Source organism: Citrus clementina, unplaced genomic scaffold, assembly GCF_000493195.1.
Source record: "Citrus clementina cultivar Clemenules unplaced genomic scaffold, Citrus_clementina_v1.0 scaffold_3, whole genome shotgun sequence".
NCBI lineage: Eukaryota > Viridiplantae > Streptophyta > Magnoliopsida > Sapindales > Rutaceae > Citrus > Citrus x clementina.
This window is the reverse complement of record NW_006262339.1, coordinates 46957968-46975082: the sequence shown is the minus strand read 5'-3', so window position 1 is coordinate 46975082 and position 17115 is coordinate 46957968. Positions and strand designations below refer to the sequence as shown.

The window sequence follows — 17115 nt, the reverse complement described above, 5'->3', positions numbered from 1 at the left end:
CGATTCTGATCTGCAAATTAAATGACTATATGTACTACTATTATAATTTATAACCAACAAGCGCGTAGATCAGCTGGTAAGGGGCTGTTCTATCTTAACCAAGGTTCTCGGTTCGAGACTTGAGAATACAGTTGCGTTAAATATTTATTGGGAGAAGTTTACCGCCTTAATGGTCATAACCGGCTCGAATCTAGATCAGCCGAGACTCAATGTGATTTTCGGATACCAGATGGTTTAATATATATATATAATGCGAATTTATAAATAATTAAGCATAACATTGCGTAATGTGTTTTGTCTATGTATAATATTTTCGATCAGGATCCACGCTGTAAGTCGCATTAGCAATAGCAAGCAAATGAAGAGAAAGCATTAGGCATGCATGACTGGCTTGCTGCTTCAAACCCTCGCATATAAGATTGTGGCTTGATCGGGAGAATAAAGAAATGAACACCGACTTTGACCATCTAATATCTATCTGTACGCGCATCTCGCTCTCACATGGGATATATACGTAGTGATCAACACGATTGACCCCAAATCTTTAATTATCTCAAGCTGCTTCCTGCTTGGAATCTATGTATATCTACTGCTTATGTAAGGGTATCGAATATTGATCCACTGTGGTCTGTACACACTAGACACGACGAATTATATATTCAATTATTTTCTCACTTTATTACAAAATAATCAATTAAAATAATTAACTCAATTATGACAGTATTACTCTAAAACTTATACACACTATCTAACGCTATTAACATTGGCAAATGAGACTCAAATTAAGATTTAAATATTGAGATGCCTGATATTATTCTCTTTTCCTTCCTTTCTTTCTTTTTTATTTATTTTTTTTTTCTCTTTGTTTTCAACCAAAAAAAAAGAAAAAAAGATTGATATTTGCCTAGCAGCATCTATCCTTAATTATAAGAGCAAAATACCACTACATTTTATAGGAGATTCAAAAGAAAGTGTGTTGCTGATACTTTTCGAAATAAAAAAACGTTAAAGATCCTAAATCTAATGATTCACAGCAAAGATAAAGGATTATGGAACAAGGAAATACTATTTTCAGTTGTCTCAATAATTCGATCCGAATGAAGAGTCCAAAACTTGATTCATTTGGAACAAGACAAACAAAAAAGGGCTTGAGACTGCTAAAAAGGATTTTTCATCTATTAAATAACACCTTTTAAAAATTATGTTTAATAGCGCTCACGAAGTGAGTCCTAATAATAGAAAAGCAAAGATCTATAACCTTATGCAGTTTTATAATAAAATAGATTCCTAAAACCTGTCTTTAATTAAGGTCAAATAATAATTAAAATAAAAATGATAATTGGGGTCTAATGAGATTGTTAAAAAAAAAAAAAAAAAAAAAAGGTGGGGGCAGTAGCTCTGTCCTAGCCCTAAATCTAGAGTTCATTAAAATAGACAGCCGAATAAGTAGAAAAATCACAGCCTGGGTGTATGACTATTAGGCCTCGTTTGGTTGCTGGATTAAAAGAGGGGATTAGACTCTTTTTTTAAATTTTATCCTTGTCTCATGTTTGGTGCTATCAAGTATATTGGAATTTAGTTATCCTGGGCCCATAAACTAATCTAAATTTTGTAAAGGAAATTATCCCAAGGGGAGCTATGGGATTAGTTAGTATTGGATTATATTGATAACTCAATTAAACATAATAATTTATAAATGTTAAAATTATAGTAATATGTGATAAATGTAATAAAAAATATTGATTTTAATAATGTAAATAATAAATTATACTAATAATAATAACTTGTAAATTATAATATTATAATATAAAACATGATTATTTATAGTCTAATCCAATATTGCACCAAACACAACATAGTATTATATATAATTCAGTATTATCTAATCTAATCCTATCTTATCCAATCTAATCTAATCCAATCCAATCTGGTATACCAAACGAGGCCTTAGGGTGTGTTAGTAGTGGGATAAAAAGCATAGGATTGGACTATTGCAAAACAATATTATACATAATCAATCATAGATCCTCCGTAACAAACGTACCTTTAAAGTGCAATCTTTGGGCCATTTTCACAAGTACACCTAGCTCACCATTTTCTTTTTTGGAAATACCAGAAGAGTAGAGCTTTCCCCACCCCTCTGAAATAAATTCTTAAGAAAACTGTCTTATATTTACCATTTTATCCTTTATTAAATTACATATTTTAACATACATTTTCATACACCCTGCAGACCATAACCATTATTCTTTCTCCTCTATCATCCCCTTTGGATTTTAAAGGTCAAATAATTGAGACTATCATACCGCTTCATGTAAGAAAAGAGCGCAAGTCGATATGGATGCCTTTATGCGTATGCATCAGGGAGCTCCCTATCGCAAGCCTCATCGAGTTTTCTTCCTTCATTTATAAAAGACTATGGTTTTTTAAGACAAGACAAAGATGTTTGCATTTAGAGATTTTTATTTCTCGAAACTTTCTATGAATTTTGGGTTTTTATAATGTATTTGAATGGGTTTTAGCCGCTACAAACAATTGGCTTTACTTTCATCAATCAATTGAGATTTGTCTAGTCATAAATTAATGGTTATCATCTTTACCTTAGAGAACTTAAACACGGTTGTGACTTGAGCTTTGAATGTTAATTTCCCAGGTCCTACAAGAAGCGAATTTCTTCTAGATTGGCACGCAAGATGCATCATCATTGGGGAACTGTTCGTGAGCTTCTTTTACCTTCATCAGGACCGCAGGCTGAGGATAATACACAAAGATTTGCAACTTATAAATAAAAACTGAAAAGCTGATGATATAATTTAATAAGGAAACAACAATTCTTAGTGTTTGCTAGAAAAAGTGTTATTTCTGGAACTAAGGTGGCTGTGATTAGAAATATTTTGTTTTCATATAATTTGGTTGCCGTATACTTAGAAGATCGGTTTGACAAAGACTTTGGAGGGGTGGCCGCAGATCGATAGCAGCATAAGCCCGCCCAAGTCCTAACCGTTGGATATTCTTATAATCAGGAAAAAACGCCCCCGGGGGGGGGGGGGGGGGGGGGAGAAGAAACTGTTGGATAATCTTTACTTGCGACTGCATCTTTTTATTGACAACACCAACCCTCGCGTAACAGGAAACAAGAAAGAAACTGTTAATCAGGCTGAGTCAACCCCAGAACTAAAAAATTGGTTGACCAACATGCGTTAACAGACATGGATCCTATCTGTGACTCTTTCTAATGTCGTACTGCCGATGATGATGACATTCCCCTTGAGCATCATGTGAAAGAGTTTAAAGCAGCAATTGTACACCTGGTTATGCCGAATAAATTGAATTTCTTCTTGGATGCTCGAACATGGATCAAAATCACAATCACCAAAGACCACTTTTTATTGTTCCTCATCAATGTCAGTCGATGCGTGGAACTCAACCATTTGCATACCTCTTCCAGCTACAGCAATTTCATAGTGGTTCCTGCACAAGGAATAAAGGATACACACAAAAAGAGCGTGGAAACAAAATTCAGAATCATATGTTTATGATTTTGTCACATGGGACTTTCCTGGATTTGTAGTCAAGTATAATGATGCTTCACTCACCTGCCACAGGCTCTGGCACTCAATGCTTCTGGCTCTGGCACACTGACAACTAAATGAGCATGCTGACTTAGAATACTGTGTTCCTCTAGGAGCCAGAAACGGATACGCTGATCAAGTCCAGTAGAAAACACCCAGGTGCCATCCGTCCAAATGCCTTCATGTACAGAAACCCATTTGTAATTCATCAAAAGCAAAAAAAATATTAGCATGAAAGACCTTGCTTTAAACCCCCCAAAAGAAAAAGGACCTTGCTCAAACATTATTAAAAGGCCTGTATATTTGTTCTTCCAGGGCAGCATGTCATTTGAAAGGAATACAATCCTAACTAGAAGATTATACAGAAAAGATTATTTATAAGATGATCATTCATATTACATAATGTTTGATAGGAATAATCAGTATATCGAGTAAATGAGTCACAAAGGTATCAAATAAAATACCAGCAACACACACAAGGGAAAGGAAGAAGGAATTTCAGTAAGACATGATTATGAGATTATGAGAAAACCAAAACCTCTACTGGAAAGATTTTAGCAATAGATGGTAAAGAAACTGCAGGAGAAACATAATAAAGCTAGTACCGTCATTTTTTTTCAACCATGAAAAGCAAGAACACTAGACCAGTCAAAAGATAAATGATTGGATCACGAGATTAAGTTATTTTCACCTTTTATGGCAGAGCTGTGAGCAGAGGTGGCTCTGAAATAATTGTAAAATCTGATTCTATAATTTTGGTTCTGCTCCTGCCCATAATAAATTAAACTCTTCACATCTTCAGATTCAGAGTTTGAATTTATGACATCTGCTGCTATAATCTCAGAATCCGGACCTCTTGATAGTAACGATAAATCAACTCTTAGACAATGAATTGCTTGATCATCGCCCCCACTTACAACATAGAAATGGAAACCACATTCAGTACTCCAACAGTTCTTTATCTTTGAAACATGAAGGCAATTAACACCAGATTGATGAGCATTATTCAAAATATGTATTGGCCGAATTTCAGAAGTCTCAGAAGTTGAATTGACTGCATTTAGTTCTGGCTCACAAGAAGCAATTTGTCCATCTTCAACAGTGCAGTTTTCCGTATCATTTACCTTCGCAGACACTCCACATGCATCATGATTTTGTACTCCCCCTTCAGTTCGCACACTAACTATACTGCTGCCACTTTCTTTATTAGGCCTGGTATGCCTTAAATTTCTCCACCATCGTCCACCCTGGCTTCCTCTTCCTGTACGTGGCCGTTTCTGACAGTCTATGAAGTTCTCAATATGAAGAGTAGACACTTGCTGCACAAAAGTTTCAACATGCCCAGTCACGTCCCAAAAGGCAATGCTTCCATCAGTGGCTCCACTAATGACAAAATATGAGGATCCAATTTGAACATTCTCTGTAAGAGTAGTTTATAACATTTAATGACCCAACGCAAGAAACGAAAGACATTGAAATGCCAAAATGTGGTACGAGTACATAAAAGGCTTCAATTATATACTAAATCCACAATCACTTGCCCTAAGATTTAGTTTCATAATAGCAACACCAAAAAATAGCACCCATAAAGAGCCCATTCAGTCCAGATTATACTACTGAAGTCCCAGCAAATAGCCACCCTTGAAAGAAAAATCAAGATAATGGAGAAATAAAATTGCACTTAGTTTCACAAGGGGAAGCATACCCCTCATGAGAAAGAAGCCTACTCAGAAATCTCTTAATATCTGAATTTATAATTTTTGAATGTTCAGGAGTGCAGATGAGACAAAGACTTGCAGGTCATCCAAAGATACTACTAATTAGACAAGGGTTAACAAATTACGTGTTGCTGGCTAAAACCAATTAGGAATTTAGGAGAAGGCAACCTCAAGACAATCAAATTGCAAGATTTCTGAAGCACCATATGTGTGTCACTCATAACAAATATGATTTTAAAAATATACGAAAAAATGACAAATATATACCAGAAGGGCAGTCATTGCTGGAAGAAAATTTTCATATTTAAAGAGTCTTTTAAGGATAAAATACTATACTGGCACTATTTTTAACACAACTAAAGATTTTTAATGATCAACTAACCCTTAGAAGGAAGATGTATAGGCATGATGACATGCTGCAATGCTAACACTGGTGATGACAGGGGAACCAACATAGCAACTTCAAACCTGGGATGAGGTAAGAAGAAAAAGTTAACACTAAGCATGACAGGGAGTGAATGACTGCAGACTTATCGAAAATCCTAAGTAAATTAAATTCCGAGAGCCTACCATAACCGAAGCGGTAAAATGAGTGCCCGTAAGGCAAGTGTGGCATCCGAACAGGCAACAACAACAAAACACACAGTTAACCTGACAGGAGACACATAAGAGAAACTTTTCACATACCAGGATTTAGGTACAGTATAGAACATATCAAATCGGCAGCACAAAATGAAGTTTGTCTGACCTGGAACCAGGACATTTAACAAGAAATGCAGTGACAGCCAGGTATCTCCAGTCATCTTCATATTTATCTCCAAGGAAAGCTTTTGCCTCTCTCTCCCTGCTTTCTGAAGAAATCGATCCAGTCTTTGCATTAGCGTTCATACTAGCAATGTTTCTGGTAATGTGATCCACTTTCTTCATGTCTTTCTTTTTCCCATGAGTGCTGGAATTCTTGGTTGGCATGTCAGTGGAAAGCCATTGGAATGACAATGATGAGGATGCTCCCAATGAGAGTTCCAGGTCATTTCCATTTCTATTATATTTACTTTCAACAGTTGTTTCTTCCATCTCGTCTATCCCCCTGTGTCTCAGCAGCCACGAAGTTAGGACCCGCTTTGCTCCAACTGATATCAACAAGAATGGATTCTCTTTGTCCTCTGCAACACCATTTTGTCTATTTATCTCTTCAGATACGTTGTCCACAACTGCAGAAATTTGGTTTATTTCTGAGACAAAACATATAGACCTCACAGCTGACCCACCAACATGCTCCCCAAGCAGTTTTGATGAGGACCAATTCTCAAATCCAGGAGAATACCTAAGTAGAAAAATAGGTAACTATGTTAAACTTCCAGATCACTACAGCTGTAAAAAAAATAATGTAATAAAAAAAGAGAGCTGGTAAGTGGGGAGTTAAAACTCGGGTGATGTTAAAACATCAAAAAGTTAAGCACATCCATTTTATGTCAGATTTCTGGTGGAAAATAGTAAACAGCATACCTTGTCAACCTCACAGTCCCATCTTCACATCCAGTTGCAATCCAACTCGATTTATTCAAAGCACTCTTCTTCACGTTTGCTCCAACTTGAAAATTTTCAGACACAAAGCATAAGGTGTGTATTTCTCTACCGTGAAATTGCATATGCAAATTCTTTGGGAACATCTTCCTCTCACCATTTGATATCCAGTGTCTATGAATATGGATAACTTCATCCTTAAAAAGAAGATTGAATGAGGGGTAGGAAACAAAAATGAAAACGAGAGAACCATAAGAAGTGCACTGAAAGATGACAGATGAATCCATACAGGAAAAATAGCCACAGGGTCATTTCAAGGCCAATTTTGACAGAATTGTAGCTTAGATACAGTAAGATTGGGTTAAAGGACCATTGAAATATCATGGGTTAATATTTAAAACATTAGAATATGATGAAGAGCCCGATATGTTGGTCGTAAGAAGTTCAATGCAAATCCATGCTACCTTGTAAAATTCTTTTGAAAAAAAAAAAAAATGAAAGCACCAAAGATCATAAGAATATTGAAGAGAAAAAAACACAGAAAATGTCAGAGTCTATAGTTTCATAAGGAAAAGGACATAAGATCATAAGAATATTGAAGAGAGAACACAGAAAATGTTTATATAGTTTCATATTATGTAGGTCCTGATGAAGAATCCACCATATTAAACTACATAAGTCTCTCAATCGCCAAAGCTGATTTGCCTGTAGTCCAAAGTGTAGAACATTGTCACCATTCGTTCTCAAGAAAGTAGGAAAAAAAGGGCAGATGGAGGCACGGTTTAAATAAGGATAGACATGTTAGCAACAAATATATCATTAAACCCTACTACAGTAAGTGGGGCAAAAGCAAGGAGGATAACCAAGAAATTTCTCCAAATACTGCCGCAGGAAACACCATACAGATGTTACAATATCTGATTAAAATGGAACTGTCGGACATGAATGAAAAGATTCAGCTAGAACCACAGTCAATACATTTTTGTTTGACTTTACCAATGTTTAAAGCAGATTTACCCCACTGTGCCTATCTGGCAACAAATAGACCCAAATTCAATTTCATTGGATAATCCCTAATTATATATTCTCTCATTATGCATATGATGATGTTCTAACTGTGACATGTTGTACAAAATCAATTTGTAGTGTCTTTGGTAGCTAACATTACTAACTATTTTATAGTTCCCACTTCTAAGCGTGCAGTTGCCATGCAAGTGAATCAACAATTGTTATCTTGTAATACTTGATTTCCTGACTTCACACCAAAGAAATGTTTGAACTAGGGTAAGTAAACTCACCTTGACATATGCAAAACAGTTCTTTATCTCTGGTACATCACCAAGAAAGTAAGAATGAGGGCGCCGCCATCCACCACATGGAATTTGCACAACCTACCTCAACATCCACCCTAAGGCATCAAAAGTACTGCAACAGGACAATAGCAAAGCTGATTTTTTTTTCTTTTTTCTATTCAGCAGAGGGACTGAGGAATTTACCTTTGCCTCAGTTATTAAGTTCCATATTATGAAATCTGTTGATGCAAAACCAGCTGCGTAGTTGCAACTTGCCAAATCAATGGAATTGTTTTCAGCAGAGACAGATTGAATCAAACTCAATTCTTTCACTTGCTTCATCCCAATAAATTCTAGACTTTCACGATCCTTGTCATATTCCAAATAGCATATGCAACCGTCTCCCCCAGTCTGAAAAGGAAAAGTAAAGAAAAAGACATATGGAAATTCTCAATCACATATTCATATCAGGAAGTACGCAAAAATGCAGGCATGCACACATTTCCCAGATAGTGGATTGTCAATTCCTTAAAAAAATGCCGGATGCTGCCAGTCAAAGAAATGACATCTGTGTGACACTCTTCTCACATCTTTTTAGTTATGTTCTTTACGTTTCTTTAACCCCTTCTATATTGGTAACTAATAAATTCCTCAGCTTGTTATCTGGGTTTGAAAATATCAATTGGTTGTTGGGAACTTGATGGGATAGATTATCTAGGCAGTCAGTCCCAGAGAGATTTGAACCCATGACCACTTGATTGGAAATGGAGTCATACTAATCAACCATCCCATGGGTTATTTCTTTTAATTATGCTGATTTTTGTACTACTTTCTTGATGACATTCTTTTTCCATGTCTCTAATTGATAAAACAAATAACAATAATTGGGAAGTATTACAATAGTTTTCCTTCTTAAGAAAAATACTTAACAGCAACATTTGTGATTGATTCGTTTGCATATCTGAAAGGTTGATTTTGGGTCATACCGAGCGTATTTCAGTTTGATTGGATCTCAATTTAGCAACTGAAAGAGTAGAAACAGTAGATATGCCATGAGCTCCTTTAAAATAATTTAGTGGAGATACTTCCACATGTAAAGCAACAGATTTGTCGTTCAAGAGGTCCCTCAGCAAAGGGAACAAAACCAGATTCCCACGTAAATCTCCACAAAACAGCACCTGCACATATTCAAATACTCTTAACCAGTAAACAAAATTCTCTTTGAGAAAGAGAAATGCATCAATTGCATGTATGTACAACTGAACAATCAGGAACAGTGTTATTCATTTAAGTATTTGAGTTACAATTCCTATCTTGTACCTAATGCAAATGAAATCAGAGAAAGAAATGAGACAAATAGATACCTCATCCTCAAAGGACGCATCCAAACACATTATTCGTGCCCCAAAACAGGAAGAAAATTCCGCAACCAGAAAGACATTGTTAGTCTTTGAAGATTCATAACAAACAGATGAGAAAGGATCACATAACTGCCAAAGCTTCAACCTTCCTTTAGGATCTGCAGTGAAGATAAACCTACAGTACATGAACTAGTGTCTTGTTAATACCTTGAACTTATCTAAAAGGAAGCAAGAAGATTCAGATATCTCTCATTTAAGAACAGGCAGGACTTACAGCATGGCATGGAATTGTCACTTAGAAACTAATTGAACAACACCACAACCTAAATGTTCTTTTGACCCATCAAAAGAAATAAAAGCAAAGAGGCAATTGATTGATCAAATGATCAGTTTAACATTGGAACTTAGTAATTAATGGGGCAACACATTCAAAGCTATCCCACCTATTCATACTAACCAGAAAACCTTAATTTGTTATCTTGATAAGGTGAAGAAATAATTAATACCTATGTCCCAGTGACTTGCACCAGTAGGTTCCCAATAGCTGTCTCTCAATGCCAGCCGACCAAGTAAAGGTGAAGCTCAATTGAGGAGTATGAACATCACCAACTACTCTAACAATTGTCATATTTCCTTTACCGTCTCCAAGAGCAACCCAATCATCAATTCCACAGGGATACTTAGGCTCATTTGACAACAGATCCATACAAATAATTGGCATCCCTTCACTAACTTGCAGAATTTTATTCCAGTTCACACTATCCATGTCACATAACTTGGTATGGTACAGATAACCATGGTTTGTGGCAATATAAAGGGTATCTTCAGAAGTCAAATGCAAACAACGCACATATTCACTTTTGCTGCAACCACAAAGTCAACAGTGCACAGATTATACACAAAGATTAGAACACTATAAAATACCAAGTAGACATGAAGGGATGAGGCATCGAGGAGCATGAAAGTTTGTGAATTTCCAACTTGTTTGTTCACACATTGAAGATGTCCAAACAATACAACAAGTTGAGAAGTCCACACCATCTATATCTTTGGCTTGAGGCATGGAAAATAGAATATATGGGTAATTAGTGATGTAGGAGTCAACGTCTGAGATTTCCAATAATAAAACACAGGTTTACCTGTCTGTAAGCCGAATCTGCTCTGAGAAATTTGGGATTTTTATGCTGAATATTTCAGTTCTCCCATTAAACTCTTTTGCTTCAGGATGTGACTCCAAGCTTCCAGGCAAAAAAGCTTGGAACTGATGCACTTTGATTGCAGAATCAAACCCAGCAGTAACAAGAAGAGAAGATAATGAATCATACAAACATCGCCATATGCCTCTTCCTCTGTGCAACAACAAAGCTGTAAATGTCTTCCATCTATTCTATCATGACATGGATACTAAATTACAAGTTAGATGAAGACTAGCCCCCTTTATACTTGTTGGTTAAACAGGTAGTCACGAGTCACAGAGGCTGGCAAAGTCCTAAGTACTTACAACCACTGACTAGAAGAAGAAGCTCAAGAAAAGTTCCTATTTTACTTGCCAGGAAACCAGTCCATATAGAGCAAAGAAAGCACATATGCAGATACGCTACATTATCTGAAGCACCAGCAACAAGAGAAAATTGAAACCAAAATCATAGAGTTATTGTGAAGACAGTATATGTCAAAATGCTTGAACTCCATGATGCACTCCATAAAGGATCTTAGGGTACAGCAAAAGAACCAAAATTCCATCATGGTACCACTCAGTGTATTATGTTCCCTTCCGTTTTCATGTTGACTTTATCATCCTCATGGCAACTAGAAGATTTTAAATTACCAATAGAACCCCCTCCTCCAACACCCCCCCCCCCCCCCCCCCAAAAAAAAAATTAAAAAATTAAAAAACTGTTATAGAGCATAGGGGCCTACAAGTAGGTCATGCTCTAGGTAGTCTAAGGAGAGTCAGAATCTGGTAGACACCCATATAGTTCTTCCTGAGATACTTCTATCCAGCACCCGGACTACATGGTCCAAAGATGTAATAAATGTATACATCAAACTTATGGTTTTAAGGTCATACATCACGAAAACTAAGCTGTAAACACCCATTAAATCTCAAAAACAAAAATTAAGAAAACATATCAGCAACTTACATGTGCTCCTTAATCATCTTAAGCTGTTTACCATCTGATCCCCACACACGACATGTACAATCCTCGCCAGCGGTGATAATGAACTGAAAAGTATGCAAGAGAACTCAGCAACATATCCTAAAGTTCATATCTGAATAAAAAGAGGAAAACTCAACTTTAAACATTAGTTCCAAAATCTTATTTGAAATTCAAGAAAAAGACGAGATGATGACAACCACAAATGGATCTATACCAATAGCACATAAGAGTAGAGCATTCGCAGCATATCTCCAACAAGAACCAGCCGGAACATAAAGAAAAGACAACCATCAACAAATTGCATGGTCTCTAAAGTTACCTAGAATTGATACAGGCGACAAAAGATCTTATAGTTCATAACATAAGTCCATATTTATTAAGCCAAAAGAAGATAAACACTTCCAATTAAATAATTCCATGACGGAGTGAAAGGAAACATTTTCAGCTATACTTAATTTTCTAATGGAAAGTCATTCCACAGACATGGAATATTTTTTTTTTTTAAATCGACAAAAAATCTCAAGCATTTAAAAACAAAAAAAAAGACACTGCCATCGAATAGAGCTTAGAACAAAGAGACTGGTGAATGCTGCATATACTTGTAATAACTTGTTCCCAATAGTAAGCATGTTTATTCCTTTGCCACACTATTTTCATGCAACTTGTCTGCTATGCATTATCTAATGTTATTTTCAATTATTTATCTACCTCATAAAAGCCCATCTGGCCATTAGGCATGGAGAATTAACCATCTAAAAACATAACCACCAAGCACACCAATATAAATCCATCATAAGCTAATGAAAAAGGTGACAAACCAAACAGTGGTGCACATATAGAAAGGATTTAAACCATTTTAAAGAATATAATTGGATCAGAACTTCAGATCATTGTGAACACCAGAAAAGAACACCACATAAGTGTACTGAAAATTACAAGACTTACAGAATCAGTTAAACAGCAGTCCCAAACTCGAGCATTGTGACCATATAGAACAGAGCTGCCAACCTCCTCTATGCTATCAGAATCTTTCCAATATTCAGCACGGACTTCCCAGATACGAGCACTGTGTGAAACAAGCACATGATGCATCGAATCACTCCAAGAAAGGAGTAAAAAGAAGGATGATAGTACTTGGAAACTTATTCACCTACGATCATCAGAAACAGAAACCAATTTTGATCCACAGGACGACCATTCTATTCTGAATATAGAACCTTCATGTCCAACAAGTCTAAATAAATTCACTGCTGTATGCTGCTGATCCTGAAGTTTGAAGCACTTAAAGTCTGAACTGCTTCCATGAGCATGGTTTCCCTCAGGACTATTAAGAAGAGGAGCAACATGTTCCCAATCCACTTTCCACACAATAATCTGCAGAAAGTAGACCATTCCAAAGATAGCTAGTAACTCAATGATCAAACTGAAAGCAACAACTCCAATCTCTAAAGCTTAATACCAATGCCATTCTTGTTGTATGGAAATTTTTTTTTTTTGGGTTTTTAAAGGAAGTGTCTATGAGTGATAAAATGGAAATATAGAATAACAATCACAAGGAAGATTAGCCACCTCATTATAAATGGTACCAGATGCAATTCGGAGAGCTTCAAGATTGTCACCCCATAATTTCATCGAGTACAGAAGGCACCTCTCTACATTTAAAACCAAAGGGGCAAAAAAAAAAAGGCTAAATGAATAAATAAATTTTATCACAAAAAGAAATTGTCACGCATTAAAAAAAATAAAATAAAATAAAGCCAGTTTGAGGAGTAGAACTAAAATTAAACGAACCTGGAGAATGAACTTCAAGAATGATACTAGAGTTAGAAATATCCCACACACGTATAGAATTGTCACTACATCCTATGGCTAGAGAACGGTTACCGTTGCAGACCTAGCACCCATAGAAAGGGAGCCGTTATAGCTTGCAGCACTTCAAAAATAGGTAAGAAATATACATGTTAGACAATGAGTACCTTTAAGAAGCAAACATCGAACACCCAATGACTTAACCTCGGCAGTGACTGAACTAAACTCAAATTCACACATGTTTCTGGTTGATATTGAGAATTCGGCGACAATTCAAAATTTAATTCAAACAATTTCACTCTCTTTTCACCAAATAAGGCCACTTCAAACGTGACCCTCGTAGAAACTGATCCTTCAGTGCAATTAATAAAATTACAAGAGATGCCGTGTAAACGAATCCCATGAAAGACTTGAAACGGTCTTATCAGTGTTCCCGCTTCCAAGTCATAGAGCAGCACTTGCGAACCAGAACCTTTTTAAAGAACATAAATTAATCTTTGAAGTCAAATAAGAGAAGAAAAAGCGTAAAATCCAACATTTGATTTAGAGAGAGAAATGAATAGAAAAAGTACCGGCCAGGAGAAAAGGAAGTGAAGAGAGGTGAGAAGGGAGATGGACAAAACAGAGGGCTGAGATTTCTCCGAGGTATTGGCCAACGTCTGGGCGCCATTCACTGAGATCCTTCTTCCCCATGGCGATGTTCGCGGCATGTAGTCTATGTTTTTGATAATATACGACGGCGCGGGTCTTGAGAGTTCATGATGTCACCTTGAAATTTAATTTTTTTTAAAAAAAAAAAATTTGCGGTGAGCGTGGATCGAACACGCGACCTTCAGATCTTCAGTCTGACGCTCTCCCAACTGAGCTATCCCCGCCCGATGATAAGATCTCGTCACTTTTTTAATATATTAATAATATTTTATTTATTTATTAAAATAAATAAAGATTTATCCAATTCTATCTTAGAGTTGACGGGTAGTTCAGCCGTTTGGGTTTCTCTTTCCTTGAGAGTTGAGACGATACGGAGATGGGAAAGATGCAATCTTTCAAGGACGAGTTCACATTCGGTTTGTTCCATTCTTCTTTTGCTTCTGATATCTATAACACAACCTCTATTTTAACATATTTTCAGTGCACCTGCTGACTCTCTATTTTTCTTTCTTTTTTTCCTTTTTAACAAAACATTTCAGAGCAAAGACTTGAAGAATCGCGCGAAATCATTGCGAAATACCCCGATCGAGTCCCCGTAAGTCCACGCGTTATGAATTTACTAATTCATAGGCTCTGATCATTTGGTTGGTGATCAACTAATTAGCAACTGCGAACTATTTACGGCCATTATTTTGTAATTGATTAGAAATGGGGAATTTTGTATGTTATAGCTTTGTTTTTATTTCTGCAGGTAATTGCGGAAAGATATTCAAAAGCTGACCTTCCTGATATGGAAAAGAAAAAGTAAGTTTTAATCTCTAGTTTAACTTCCCATAGCATTTTCAAAATAATTATGTACGCCTTTTTTTATATTCTTTCTGTTCTCCTTTAAAAGAATTGATCTTTGCTTATGTCTACTTTAATTATGATGATGATGCTCTATTGTGCTTTTACTGGTTTGTTGGTATCTGTTACTATTGGCATGACAAAAGTGAATGAGGCGAATAATGGTGATATTCGTGTGAACTTGAAACTTGAACTTGGGATATTTTATGAAAGCCGGATATTGAAGAAGAATCAATCAGTATTATTATTGTGATATCTCGGAGTTATTAACATTTTTCTTGAACTGATTGAGAATTAAAATTTTCTTCCAAAGTTTTGACTTTTCATTGGCCTCTTTTAGTAACACAATCATGGATTTTACTGCTGTGAGAGAATGTGAAAAACATACTGATCAAGATTATGGATCTGGTTTGTTGCATGGGTACTAAACACAATCAACTTCAGTGTAAATATGAATAACCCCATATATTTTGACATATGTTTGTGTTTGGGGGAGTGCGGAATAATTGTGTTTAACTGCCCAAAAGAATCTGAGTTGTGTTTGACAAAATACTTAGCGGTGGTCAATTATGGGGCTTAGTCTGTTATGGTGCACAAGTTCATGTTAGAACTACTGTTTCAATAGAGTAAAATTGCTATTGAAAACAATTTCTGGACCTAAATTGTTATTGAATGTCCTGGGGCCTATCCCAATGGTTAGAGTGTTACCTCAATGGGGCTGGAGTAGCCAAACTTTTCTCTGGGGATGGATGAAGGCACAGACAGAGCTGAATTGCTTCAGAAGGAACTGACACATCGCTGCAAAAAATTTTCAGAAAAATTTGTTTGTGAAATTTCTGTGCTTTTTCTTTACCAAGAGTTTCTAGAGAAGACTTGATCTTGTTATTTAACTTTCGGGTTACTTCTTCAGGTTTTCACTTTCTGTGTACTTGAATGCTTTTTTCTTTTAATAAGTTTACTTATTTATTAAGCTAAAGAATAAAATAGTGGATGGAGCATCGCATGCACTGATTAATATTTCCTTTCATGATCTTTAATCTTTTGTTTATTCTTCAGAACTACTCTAACTTGGTTTAGATGGTCTCCATAACTTATTTCTGTTGGTTATTTGATGATAGATTTCTGGTTCCTCGGGACATGTCTGTTGGGCAATTTATTCACATTTTAAGCAGCAGGCTTCACCTGACCCCTGGAAAAGCTCTCTTTGTATTTGTGAAAGATACTTTACCGCAAACAGGTGAATTTCTGGAAAAAATAAAATAAAAAATTCATGTTTTTTGAATATTGTATGGAGCTATCTGAGAGAATATCTACTGATATGTTAATCTACAACTATTATCTGCAGCGACTTTAATGGACTCAGTCTATGAATCCTTCAAGGATGAGGATGGATTCCTGTATATGTGCTACAGCAGTGAGAAAACCTTTGGTTATGAAAGAATTCAGACTTGTTAATACTTGAACTTTGTTCATGGCTGTGTGCTACTGTGCTTTACATGCCACTCCTTGTTGTGAAATGATGTATATAACTCAGCATGGCCATTGATGTTGTATTATCTGTCTTAGTTTATTCTGCAGATTGTTTAAACATCAGAAATGTCTCGTGTGTGGATATAACTTGCGTGTGGATATAACTTATGATTCCATCAACCTGCTTTGACGTTTCATATGCAATCTATTTTTTTTGGGCAATTAGTTTCAGTACTCTATAATTCCATGTCTGAGAATCATTTGTATTGCAGATAGTGGTTGAGGATGTGCTTTTTATTTATATATCTGTCTCCTCTTAGAGTTATGTGGGAAAAAAGAGTGAAAAAAAACACCAAAGCTCATACAAGTGGAGGGAATACTGTATTTCGTTTGGGTTCGGAGGGAATAAAATAATAAATCGCCAACGGAGCTCAACATCTACAATGTATTGTTTAGTATTCTGATAAGCTTCGCGGCCTGGTGTGGGATTTGCGTGGGCCAACAAATTTGTTATTATATTTTATATATTTAAAAAAGGAAAAGAGAGAAAGGGGGAGAATAAAATGTTACTTGAAAACATGTACATTTGAGAAAAACAAAAAAATCAAAAACAAAAGGAGTTGGGCGGGCGAGAATGAGAGTTCAATCACTACGATTCACCGCACCAGTTCGCTACCTTCGGAGGTCATCATATATTTTCCGAAAATAAA

General features: G+C 36.0%; 2 protein-coding genes and 1 non-coding gene across 5 annotated transcripts; 1 reads left to right on the top strand and 2 right to left on the bottom strand.

Annotated features, from left to right (window-relative positions):
* Positions 1-2496: 2496 nt before the first annotated feature.
* On the bottom strand, positions 2497-14160 carry LOC18048806. 3 transcript variants are annotated; one of them, XM_006444529.2, is made up of 21 exons: positions 14011-14160; positions 13606-13910; positions 13421-13523; positions 13199-13281; positions 12780-13003; positions 12575-12695; positions 11612-11694; positions 10607-10816; positions 9974-10330; positions 9471-9642; positions 9093-9284; positions 8311-8517; positions 8113-8205; positions 6797-7011; positions 6039-6614; positions 5861-5941; positions 5673-5758; positions 4264-4992; positions 3597-3750; positions 3309-3471; positions 2497-2751 (listed from the first exon to the last, which is right to left on the bottom strand). In XM_006444529.2, the coding sequence occupies exons 1-20, from the start codon at positions 14129-14131 to the stop codon at positions 3387-3389; spliced, it is 4197 nt and encodes a 1398-aa protein (XP_006444592.1). In that variant the 5' UTR covers positions 14132-14160; the 3' UTR covers positions 2497-2751; positions 3309-3386. The 3 variants fall into 3 exon arrangements, with proteins under 3 accessions (XP_006444592.1, XP_024044007.1, XP_024044008.1); XM_024188239.1 differs by lacking the exons at positions 2497-2751; positions 9974-10330 and having other exon boundaries at positions 3080-3471; XM_024188240.1 differs by lacking the exons at positions 2497-2751; positions 9974-10330; positions 10607-10816 and having other exon boundaries at positions 3080-3471.
* Positions 14161-14240: 80 nt separating this feature from the next.
* TRNAF-GAA lies at positions 14241-14313 on the bottom strand. Its single transcript has one exon. It is a non-coding gene; the product is annotated as a tRNA-Phe (tRNA).
* An 89-nt stretch (positions 14314-14402) lies between these two features.
* On the top strand, positions 14403-16630 carry LOC18048805 (autophagy-related protein 8i). The gene is made up of 5 exons (XM_006444527.2): positions 14403-14505; positions 14629-14684; positions 14841-14893; positions 16054-16172; positions 16281-16630. The coding sequence occupies exons 1-5, from the start codon at positions 14466-14468 to the stop codon at positions 16388-16390; spliced, it is 378 nt and encodes a 125-aa protein (XP_006444590.1). The 5' UTR covers positions 14403-14465; the 3' UTR covers positions 16391-16630.
* Positions 16631-17115: the final 485 nt, after the last annotated feature.

Bases quoted from the DNA above. Each gene is read 5' to 3' on its own strand.
- LOC18048806 (XM_006444529.2), bottom strand. From the start codon at position 14,131: ATGGGGAAGAAGGATCTCAGTGAATGGCGCCCAGACGTTGGCCAATAC. The intron at 8,206-8,310 runs GTAAATTCCTCA...ATGTTGAGGTAG, and splicing joins ACTTAATAACTGAGGCAAAG to GTTGTGCAAATTCCATGTGG. The intron at 5,759-5,860 runs GTAGGCTCTCGG...ACCTCATCCCAG, and splicing joins ATTTTACCGCTTCGGTTATG to GTTTGAAGTTGCTATGTTGG.
- LOC18048805 (XM_006444527.2), top strand. From the start codon at position 14,466: ATGGGAAAGATGCAATCTTTCAAGGACGAGTTCACATTCG. The intron at 14,685-14,840 runs GTAAGTCCACGC...TTATTTCTGCAG, and splicing joins AATACCCCGATCGAGTCCCC to GTAATTGCGGAAAGATATTC. The intron at 16,173-16,280 runs GTGAATTTCTGG...TATTATCTGCAG, and splicing joins AGATACTTTACCGCAAACAG to CGACTTTAATGGACTCAGTC.